The sequence below is a fragment of the Pempheris klunzingeri genome, chromosome 15 (assembly GCF_042242105.1).
Source record: "Pempheris klunzingeri isolate RE-2024b chromosome 15, fPemKlu1.hap1, whole genome shotgun sequence".
Lineage (NCBI taxonomy): Eukaryota > Metazoa > Chordata > Actinopteri > Acropomatiformes > Pempheridae > Pempheris > Pempheris klunzingeri.
In genome coordinates, this window is record NC_092026.1 from 16458930 (window position 1) to 16471176 (window position 12247).

General features: G+C 44.6%; 1 protein-coding gene across 1 annotated transcript in view; it reads right to left on the reverse strand.

Annotated features, from left to right (window-relative positions):
• The window catches only part of LOC139214169 (cadherin-24), an 82896-nt gene extending 73976 nt beyond the window's left edge, over positions 1 to 8920 (reverse strand). The window contains exon 1 of the mRNA XM_070844932.1: positions 8531 to 8920. Within this exon, the coding sequence (XP_070701033.1) occupies positions 8531 to 8920 (390 nt within the window). The remainder of the gene's footprint in view (positions 1 to 8530) is intronic.
• Positions 8921 to 12247: the final 3327 nt, after the last annotated feature.

The following is a 12247-nucleotide window of genomic DNA, read 5'->3' on the forward strand; positions in this document are numbered from 1 at the left end:
TCCCACTCACTCACTTCCTAACAGAACATTCATTATTCATCATTATTAGACTTTTCCTTTAGCACCATAAGCTGTTCAATGCATCTCGCCACTGTTGTCTTCCTCCGCAATACATTATTCAGGACAAAACTGTGCTTTTAGCCCCAGAGTATGCAAATCCCACTTTTGATTATCATAATCAGCTGATGTTTGAGAGCGAGTGTGTGTGAGTGTCTGTGTGTGTGGCGGCTTGTCGGGTGATTGTTTGTGTTTTATTGCTTCAGTGCTTCACTCTGGTGGTGTATACTTCACATCATATTTTTAGCCGAGGGAGACGAGCTCGGAAAAGGCCACTGGAGGCTTAACTCACTGCTGTACATTTAAAGGGCAAATCGCCCACATATATGGCACCGCGTGCCACTGCCAAGAGGAATGGCTTTTACCATTAAGAACCAAGCATCTGTCTGTGTGTGTTTATGTGTGTGTAAGTGTAAAGGAAAAGGAGCTATGTGTAATAATGATACGGAATTCCAAGTTCTTTTTGTTATCTTTTTCATGATTGTATTACTGCAGTATTGAGTTTTTGAGAAAAGGGTGTTCAATTGATTTTTTTTTTTTTATGCACAAATGAGCAAGTTGTGTGAGACTAAGATCCACAATGGTACATAATCACATATAAATAAATGATTAAATAGGCAATGCACACTATGTAATATATTATTTAGAATATATATATAAAAGCCAACCTCTTTTTGTCCTTGGTCCTTGCATATCATCACATCACATTATAATATATAATAAGATGCATGGAGTGTTTGACATACAGCATATACTGTATGCGTTATTAATACTGTGTGTCACTGTGGGTGAATTATCTGCATGTGTGTGTGTCGGCATCCCTCTCAGGATGCATTAAAATATTAACCTGTGCGTCTGCATCTGTCAACGAGCTGAGGAGAAGATTCCCTCCTCTCCTTCCTCTCCTCCCATAGTCCCCCTCCTACTTCTGCACCCCTGTCACCTCCCCCTCCCACCAGGTGTCACCTATCACCCGTTCGCTCCGCTCTCGCCTGGCCTCGTGCTCGTCTCGTCTGACCCCGCATCTCTTCTCCCGACCTGCCCTCGCCGTGCACCTCCTCTCCTCTGTGGCTGAGCCTCTTCCCTCTCGCCCACGGCCCCCACTGCTCACACCAGCCGCAAGTTTTCACATCGAATAAGTGTTCAAAGAAATGCCTTAAAATATTGATGTTTTTATCGCAATGCTCGAGAAGCTGTCCATCCATACTTTTATATCAACAAGGAAAGACATTACTCAGTTTTCAGTGTCTTTCTGCTCATTATTTTGGCCCTAAAGTTTCGCTGTTCTGTTCCCTCTCACTTCATTCATAAGCTGTGGTTTCGGCCTCAGCAGGCATCTGTTCTCAACAAAAGAACTCTCATAAACCCACTGTGCGCTACCTGTCCGACAGCGAACAGCCGACACACAAAGTTGACGACTAGCTGGTGAACATTGATATTTTGCTCCGGAGACCAAAAACAGCTGGTGAAGTGATTATTGGGTTTAGATTTGCGAAGTGAACAAAAACATGACTCCAAATGGATGATAACGTTGCTCTGTGTCTGCTGGATGTGTAAACAGGCGAGTGTTGGCCTACATGTTCGCCATAACATGTGCGATTCAAGTAATTCAAGTAAAAAAATGTCTAAATAAACCATAGTAGCCAGACTAAGGTTGCTCATTTAGTTAAATAGATGGAGAATGGTGTAAATATTACAGCTGCCTATACATGAGCATGTTAGCAGTGGCAGTGTACGCGTGTTGGTATGACAACCACTATTTACATCTAACTATTTTGGCTTTGCAAGAAACAAAAGAAGCTCTGGACCTCGACTTTTATCCACTCTTTGAATTTGGTGTTCATTACGATGAGCATTACAGCCTCACAGCGCTGCTAGCATGGCTCCAGACTTGGCTGAAACAAGCTAGTTCATTCACTTTAATTGGAATTGGAGCAAAACTAAAGGCAGTGCATCATCTGTGTCTGCATGGCCCTGTAAGTATAACCTCCCTCTCCACTGTGTGTGAGTGCGCCAAGAGCCACTGAGAACGGGGGTCAAATTCCATGCATGTGCTGAAAAAACAAAAAATAAAAAGCATTCTGATTCTGATTCATTTCAGTTCATTTGATTAGAGTATTACGACTAATACGTGACATGTGACTTCAGGAGCACAGCCATGTTGATTTGTTACCATATTTAGATTACCAGCTTTGGTGCCTTTAGTGCTGGAATTTAGTCCAATAAACCAAACGCTCAAAGCTCAGAAGCCTGCCCAACAACCTAATTTAGCACAGCATTAATGTTAACATGGGAGAAGTCCAAACTGATTAAAGCAAATCATTTAATACTTTGATATTGATAATGTGTTGCTTTAAGGTGGCTACAGCAGCTTCATATCAAGTTTTGAATATTGCATTGACACGCAGCAAAGCTCACGTGCTGCTGACCGGGAGCTTATATATGAATCAGACAAGTGATGATTTACTGACCAGATCCTGTGATTAGCTGCAATAATCTGCTCCACCATGGCGGCCCGAGGGTGAGCTGTGTCACTTTTCAGCTCTTGCCTTCACACCCCCCCCTCTGTCTCTCTGTCATGTGACTCCTCTTCTTCTTTAGCCTCCTCTGCCCTCCTCTCTCGCCCGTGCCCTCTGCTCCCTGACTCACGGGCTCCTTCAGGGCCACGGGGGAAAAGTTGAGCGCACAGTCCGGTCCAACGCATAAATATTAGCTCAAGGTCACGGTCACAGAGCTCACACTGGGCTATGCATAACCATGAGTTCAACTCCTGCTCAGCTTCCTCACTTCACATATCCCCCCCCCACCCCCCCGTCACATCACACAACGCACACTGTAGTTCTCACCATCCGCACGGCTCACCTTGAAGGGTTAACCTCAAGTGATAAACCGACTCCAACTCCCAATTTGTGCTTTATTTTCATATTACGTTACCTTAGGTTGTTAATGTTACACACACACACACAAACCCATGTTTCCAGGGTTATCTACAAATACATTTTTATATTAAGCAGAAGACGGTGGAGATGTATTCTGAGGGGTTCATATACTCTCAGAGATAAAATACTGCCATTCTCACATCCGGGAGAGGGATGCTTTAAATTCAGATGCTCGCTTTGCTGATTTGTTCGACATTATCCCGAGATGAAACACCGGCTATAAAGAGAGAAGGGAGATTGGAAGTAAAGGAGAGAAAGGCAGGCTGTGTTTCCTTTGAATTCCATCTTTAATAGACTCCACAGTTTCTCCTCTTTTCTTCCTCTTCTTCCCCCCTCGTAGCCTTGTTCCCTCAGTCATCCAGTCTATTATTTTCTCTATGTGATCCTGCACCCACTCAGACACATTTGAATGTGGCCTCCACAGGGGCTTTGCAATAAAATGGTATTTAACTGCTTTCTCCATTCTCTCACTCTATCTCTCTGACTCTCTTGTATTTTGCTCTTTGTAAACCCTGCCCGTCCCTGCTCTGATGCCCTGGATTCCCTGCTGCCTCTTTTCATAACCCCCCCCCTCTCTCTCTCTCTCTCTCTGGTCCGGCTTGCTTCAGGCCTCGAAGGGCTGTGAGGTCAGCTTAAGAAACGTGTGTGATCTCTCACTCCTTCCCCTCCTCTATTTTTCCTTAAACTGCCTCACACGCCTGTTGTAAGCCATTAACCTTTCCTCACTTTCCACCACTCACACGTTTTTTTCCGCCAATACCTCCACCACTCTGTATATTCGCATGCCATTAAAGCCCTTACCATACGGCACAGCCCCTTTCTTTTTTAACCTCCCTGTGTTCTCTCTCCGGTTTTAGCCCTCTTCTTCCACATCATCCCTTCTTCGTCCTGAATGGTAATCTCGCTCTCCTCTGTCTTGTTATCTCCCCCTCTCCTCTCTCGTTCCAGCACCGTAGACACTCTCTAATTGCTGTCTCAGCCCTGCTGTGCTCGGACCCGGAGGCTAAATGATTTCTACAGGGAGAGTGAGAGTGGAGCACAAGAGAACACAGAGCTGTTTGCAAGGAGACTTCTTTTTTTTTTATCATTATTGATGAATTCCTTGTCAGTAGGTGTGTGTGTTTACAGTTCGTGTTGGCCCTCCTATTGGCACCGTCACACACTGCTTTTATTTTTATATTTCATGTCTGTGGGACTCCATGTCTCTCTGCTTCCTTCAGTTTCCAAAAGGACCCTTTTATCTGAGTAGTGCTATTCATGACTTTGAAGTAGGACTTACAAGCCTTCTGTGTTTTGTGATGTTTGTGTGTTAACACGATGTGGATTTTATCCATTTTTGTCACAAATATGTATTTAGAACCTACAAGCATTTGTGCATTTTCCAAAATGTGAGTTTATGTCAGTCATGCTTTACTTCAGTGGAAGAAGCAGTAACAAAGTGTGAACATCCGCTGTCACAAGCTCAAGTTTTTGCCTTCAATTTTTTTCTCAAGCAAGAGCGCAAAATACTATCTGCAACATTCTCTTAGGTATAAGATTTCAATTCTGTTAGATTTGGCAAAAACTGGTGGAAACTGGTGGTGACAGTAACATAGTCCCATTTCCACTCAAAATGAGGCTTACATCGATAACTGTGGGCAGGAAACGTGCTTTCAGCAGCTACTCTGTAAGAAATGAGAGGAGGACCATCTCATGCAGCTCGTGATGAACTGCCGAAGCTATACTTGTCCCAACACAACTAGGCTGTGTTTCCTCCTCAGTATACCTGAGCCCTGCTCTTCCACTCTTCCAGATTCCAGCATGAAAAGGCCAAAATGGAGCAAATATTTAGCTAATTTAATCTGATCAAATGTGTTTTGTTCATAAAATCTGCAAAACTAATAACTTTAACTGAGAAATAAAAGGAAAACGAGGGGTCGAATGTTCCCCTTTGAAATGTAGTGGACTAGAAGTATGAAGTAACATGAAGCAGAAAAGCACTTTACCTCAAAATCGCCCTTGAGTAAATGGACTTCCTTTCCACCGCTGGCTTGTAGCTAATGACCAAAGGGCTTTGCTAGACTGAGCATCAGAGAAAAACATAATGAGCATTCACACATACACAGTCTCAGACGCCAGCACTTAACGTCCTATGACATCCTCCTTCTCGTCCTTGCATCACACCACCAACTTCCCAAGAGCGCTTTCGCAATATCATGTGTGTGCACGTCGCGCCCAGAGGCGCTGCACAGAGGCGCAGGAGTTATCAATAGCACAACTGTCAATAACTGTGTTATTTATATATCTTCAGATGCCCTCGGGCCAGACGAATCTTTTAACTTCATTTTGCAGAGCAATTTTCAGCAATGAATGTTAATGAATGATTCAACATAATGAGAAAGCTAAGTATATGCTACTCTGAGAAATGGTCGGTATTGTTTGTGGTTTCAGAATCTGTAAGTATTCAATTACCGCTTCACACTGATGTCTGTGTGTTTCGTTATGCATCCTGTGCCGTAGTGTGAGTATCATGTGTGGCAAAGACAATAATGTTAATTGTGTAATACAGGCGTATTTCACTAACTATGAATAATGTATGCTCATGCTGATGTTAATGATATGCTAATGATGATGATAGCCTAGGCCCGTTTCCTGTTGCACTGCTAAATTACATATGCATGCTCGTCGACTTGCCAGGTAGCTCATACGCTGAAGTTGTTCTAGAGGTGAAACAGGCCAAGATGGAGAAGCTGAAATTTGCTCGCAGAGGAAGAAACCACCATATAGGTCACGTTTCCTCCCCACATGAGGTGTTAGGGAGTTTGCATTTCAAGAGGAGAGTGAGGATGGAAGAAAAGCTAATCAGAAAGTGGTGTTTTTTTCTTAATCCCGGCTCTGCTGAGGCGCCTTTTCTCCTCAAGAAAAATCTGTGTTTCTTTCACACTGCCTCTGCAATCACTTGAAACCCCATTACAGACCATGTGACAGCATCAATTAAATTCACAATTATCATGGGGCAGAGACACTCCAGCGTGAGAAAATATAGTAACACAGCATCGTCTGTGGGCGCACACGGGTGTGTGAATATGTGCATTTACGTGTTTGTTTGTGTGTGTGTGTGTGTGTGTGTGTGTGTGTGTGTGCGTGCGTGTGTGTGTGTGTAAGGGAGAGATAGAGAGAGAAGAGTCAGACAATTGACTACTCAGAATGTTTCATGCCCTTATTTGGCAACTCTTGTGAACCGAAACAACTCTCCAAAAACAAGATACCAAAGTAAGTAAAAACTTAGATCTTTGATGGCATTCAGACATTTCAAGGGCCACTTCAACAACAATGGACAGCTGGTGACTCACTGGCTGTTTCTTTTAGATTTAATGCCAAATGATCTCTTTTTTTTTTACTGTGCTTTCTAACAATTTGAAATTGAAAGTGCTTAAAATATCCATGAAAAATGACACCGTGTACTGTCACTGCACCACAAAGTTGGCCCCTAATTCATTATCAGTTTAGCTGCAGAGCTTTTGTCTCCCATTGACATCACAGATTAGAGTCCTGGCTCTTGTTTCCAGCTTTAGTAGAGATTTATCCAGACCGCACTGTCTGAGATCACACAAAAAAACCCGCATGAATCAGTGTTAGAGGGCGTATTTTTAAAGAGAGCCCACAATTAAATACAGAATACACCTTCAGATGTGCAATGGATTGTGTGTCTGAGTGTGTGCCTGTGTGAGCGTGATATAGCCGATGGAAGCAGAGACACGTGTTGTGAGTCAGAGGCAACAGTGTTTGCAGTTGACTGAGTCTGAATTTGGTGTTGGATCTGGCAGGTGGAGCTGTTCTGGCCTGTACAGTCAATTTCTTCACGCTCTCCATCACTGCTCTCTCCATTAAAGCACAATCAGGTCCCCAGTAGGGAAAAAAACAAGGCAGCTTGTCCGCATTGATCTCTCTACCTATAGCGCCGGCCTACACTGGAGCAGAGCAGGAGATTAAAAATTCATAAGCGTATTAGATCTATAAGAGCATTATTCATGTGTGCCGTCACTATCTAATACAGTAGGGTACTAATCATACGCATCTCTGGCCCGGCACACACACACACACACACACACACACACACACACACACACACACACACACAAACACACAAACACACAGTCACAATAGCGTTCTGGGTGTACTCCAAGTGTCAGCACTATCATATGGGCATGTGTCTGTGGCCTGGCGTTGTTCCCTCCTTGAGTGCCATACAATGTGCTGGCATAAATACCTGCTTGACACAGCAGATTGGCACTAATGGCTCTACACACAGTGCCATCTGTAAGCTGGAACGTTGCATCTTCTCCATGGCCACTAACGGTGCTTCATAGCATTCGGTTGAGACCATCATCAGTCAAAGTGTATCGGCAAAAACAGGAAAATGAAATGTTGGCGAACTTAGGGAGGCTGCACATAAAGGCTGCAGGAACTTGCCCATCTGTGTGCACCTGGATATTGCATATAATGTATAAACACAAAGCAATTTGGGCCTTTTTGTCTATTGAGTGCGAGACACCTCCCACTGAGCTGGAGCTTTTACGCCGCGGCAACTTCTAGCATTCACACACACACGCACACATCCACTTCAAACTCTGTGGCTTCCAACAGCCTGCAGCAGTCACACAGGGATCATTACTATTCATTTGCTCAGCAAACTGGCCACACAGGCTTATAAATTAGCTCATCTACCACAGCTGGGTACAGAGACAGTTGGCGCATGCTGAGGACTGAGAGCGCAGCCATTACAGTGTGGGACACCTTCTGTCCAGTCCACGTGACCTCCTCCACGCTCGTCTGCTCACTCTTTCAAAGGAGGAGGGAGTGCGCATGGGGCACCGAGGGTGAGACATGCCCAGTCGATGATTCTAATAAATTACAGAGCACAGCAATAGGACTACAGCCGTGTGTGCTGTGCTGGAAGAACACACTGATAAATCCTGTCAACCCAAGTGTAAATCAGTCCAAATGAAATAGCATTAGCAGGACCTTGCAGACCTCTGACCACGAGGGAGGAGAGCTGACAGGTCTGACCTACAGGGAAATGAGGGAACACTCAGGCCGCTCTTGCTCTCTGCCTTGGGGTGAGGATCAATGGTGGAAGGAAAAAGTAAAGCTATTAATTCTCCTGGATATGTCAATTCCCATTGGAGGGTGCAGATTGGTAGTGATCATGACTACCCCCTTGGGCAGACGGGATCCGGGGCTTTTTTTGAGCCTCAGTAAACCATTGATTCATTGAAGTTTTACGGCTACCTGAAAAGCACCACATCGCACTCGAGCGATGTAAATCAATTCCAACTGTAGGTTTATAACAATGCCCAAAAAAACCCGAGAGCATGACTGTGGGGCTAAATTATGCTAACCACTTCTTCTACAAGATGCGAACCTGAGAGAAGAACCTGAGGTTAAATAAGCCATGTAACAGGCTTGTAACCGTGTCTTAAATATTCATAAAACATTCATAAAATAGTTCACAGCCCTTGTAAATGATGAATGAAGTTTTTCCTTTTCCTTACCCGTCCGATGAGCACGGGTTCAGGCCCAGCATATTCTTCAATCACAAAGAACTGGTTCCAGATCCAGCTCCTCCTGCTGCGAGAGCGCGACCCTCTCCTTTCCATTTGGTCATGCGCCTCGTCTTCCACCTCTGTCTCTGCCTCTTCAAACACAAGGCCATTCCCATTTTCTGGACCGACAGCTTGCATCCCAGCATCTTTTATATCGTGACTCCATTCGGGAGCTGGGTGGAGCCTCAGGACATGACTGTTGTTGACAAGTGTGTTGTCTTCATCTGCGGGGTACTGAGCTGTGCTGAGTTCTGTTTGAGCGGTGTGAACTGACTCTGTTAATGGGTCTCTATGGGAATCTGCTGCTCTGTTCCCCAGTTTTACTCCCAGGGGTTGCATTGTCAGCACAGAAGGTGGAGAATCATTTGTTTCAGAGGGAACATACAGAGGGAAATGTTTTGTCGACGTAAATGGCGGTTCTGTCTGGCCGATTATTACCTCTTTCTCGGGGCTGAGGCTGACCTCGCTGCGAGGTGTTGACAGTAAACGGATGAGGTGTTTGCTCTTGCTATCGCCACTATCTGAGCCCTGCATTAACAAGCTGCCCTGCCCTTTACTTAAATCTGAGTTGACTTCACTTAGCGGATTAATACGAGTGTTGGAGCCTTGGTCTCGATTGAGATCTGGAGTGGTGACTGGGCTTACATATGGTAATGCGGTCTGATTATCAAATCCAATGTGAAACTGAGTGACAGCCATATCTTGTCTTGGTACTTTCTGAGCCTCCAACTGTCCGTGATTAACGTCAATCAAATCTCTCTTCCTGCTCCGGCTGCCCTTGCTTGGAAAGCTCAGGCTGGGAACGCTCTGCATTTGGGAATTGACAATCCTGACTAAGTTCTCTTTCGACAGCAGCTTTAGAACCCCATAACTGCCGGTGAGGTTGAGCTTTCGGTTTGAATCTATGCTGAATCCTTTTCCAGGCACACCTGTAGTATGGACACTCAAATCAGGTCTGCCTCTGGATCGGGAGCTTGTTTTAAACCTGGTTCTATTGCTGTGCAGATCGGGCTTATGATGGATCGTGGATGTTCTCTCTGACCGTCCTATTTTGGTTGAAGTCTCAGCGTTCTTGGTGTTGTTTTTCTTCGCATCCTGGTTCAACTTTATCACTTCTTTTTTATTAACAGAGTCAACCTCACGCTTGGGCTTGAAAGCTTGCCTCTCCTTGTTTCCCGATGGAGCAGCGTGATTCTGCAATATTTTGGAATAAGAAAAAGATCCAGTTTCACCCGCCTGCTCATGACTTATCAGGTTTCTAAGAGTCACCACGGGCATTGCATTCGCGTCCACGCTTGCGTCCCATTGGTCTGCAGCTCTGCTCTCCCCTAGCTTTACCATGTGCGATCCGCCCACTCCTCTCCTCCGTACAATCTTACTGGCCGAGGCACCACCCGCCAGCCCTTCCCACAAGTACAGGGAAACCAGTAAGAGCAGATTTCTTGTAATCATCTTGTCTTGTAACGAGATGTCCTAATTTGAGCGAGGTTTGCTGTGAGGCAGGCCTTGTTTTCCAGTTGTCTTCATTCTCTCCTCTGTTTTCCCTCTTTTCATGCCCCTCCTCTCACTCGCCCATTCCGCGCCCTTCACACTGAGCTGGAGGGCAGGTGTCAGTCACTCCGTCTCTCTTTTTTTTTTTCCAGGCTGCGCAATATCTTCCTCTATCTCACCAAGCGTCTCTCTGATGGTTTTGTCCCACCCGTCTCGCGAAGAGTCTCATTCAGTTTCCCATGGAGGGCTGAACACCCTGAGAGAAAAGATAAAGATAATTAAGTTAAAACTTTAATCATTGCACTGCGTTAATTAAAAGTGGAGAGGCATAGACAGGTAGGAGAAATCACACACATGCAGACAGGACAGACGCTTTAACAGAGCAGCAATCACATTTTCACTAGCACAGAGGGCTTTAGAAGCCCTGAACACACATCCATTTATACCATCATAATGGCCCAAGTGTTTTTTTCTCACATCCATTAGATAGACGGGGACAAAGTTATCATCATACTATTCTACATGGAAAAAGATAGGATAACAATATTAGCAGACGCTCAGAGCATTCAGTAATGGGAAAGACTGTCAAGGATTTCTGACTGCAATGCAGAGACGGGCTATGATATGAAACTGGCTTCATATCACTTTGATGTGAGATTAATTAGCTGGATTAATATTGTGCTTTGATCAGTGAGTTGGAATGTCAATACACATGCAAGTCGTGGATGCAGATGCACTTTGTTGTACACAGCGCCTTGAGCGATGAAAAAGGTTCCTCGGCTCTCACACATCTGACTCACGCTCTCAGCGTGTCTCTCATGCACTCAAGCCACAAATGGAAAGCCTACACCAAATCAAAATGTCAGATATCAATCAGTGTGCTTGTTTTTAGATAAGAACAGGCGCACATCGGCTGTATTTCAGTAACATCAGCCTACGCATCTGACAAGTTAATAATGTGAGTATTTGCCAGATTGCATTAACATAAAAACCTTTATTATTACTGTGTGTGCATAGGAAGACATGTGAACGTGTAATTCAGAAAACACTCCATCGATTTGGCTTTCCATAACACTGGAAGACTCACAAGACACAGATTTTAAACAAGGGCGAAATTGAAGCAGCAAAGACTGATATATCCTGACGTTTTGTCCTTAACGTGGGTCAAGCTAAAAAATAATGGATCCTAGGTTTCCCATAGTGCAACTTAATAGCATCTTTTATTTGCCCTCCCCCAAGTTCATAACAAGTTCATAAAAATGTGAAGCCTCGAGCCCAAGATATCTATTATATAGATTATACTGTTTTACAGGTTGAATAGTGCTCGTTATGACGAGTAAGCTGAACTTCATGTGGAAAATCAGTGGAGCATCCCTTCGAATGACATTTTTCTGCAGCCAAAACCAGCAAACTCTGTAAAACTGAATTTATTTTTGATTTTGTGAAACTTGTGCTGTGTGGGTTAAATAGTGCCAGTTCCATCTTGTCCTGTGCAGCGTGGTGTGGTTTGTCTGGGTGTATGACACTTGACACTTGTGGCGCCGACAGACCCTGTCAGCATATTCACTGGGGCATGACTGAAGTTGGAATGTTCCTCCTGGAATACTTTTCACCCGTTTCCCTCCCTCACATCTTCTCCTCAACGTCCTTGTCCACCTCTCCCTCAGTCTCGCTTTCTCTGAGCAAACCCTTTTGATGAACAGTAAATGAAAAAAAAAAAAGATTATCCACCCCTCCCCCTCATCTGCACTCTCTTTTCCCACCTCTCCCACTCACCACCTGTCTCTTCCTCGGCCTATCTATCTCCCTAAATCTCCCTCTATCCCCTCTTTTTAACTTGCTATTGTTTTAGTATCCTGTCCTCGCTGCTCGCTCCTATCCTCTTTTCCTCTCTCTCATCTGTGTCAATCACAGGCCTGTCACTGCGTCCCTCACCCTCTGTGCTCTCTGAGGCTTCAATCAATCAGGCAGCCTCCATCCTCGGCCTTGCTACATTGGAAGTGACAGGTGTCTCGCTGGCCACCATCTTGACGAGAGGGTACAACGCTATAATTGTGCATATAAATCTAGTTATCAAATCATAAAATGCGGCTAACAGGATCTAGCCAGTAGTCACATGAGACTAGTGGCAAAAGGCTGGACAGATTGTACAGAATAAGCCGTATATAAACGTCA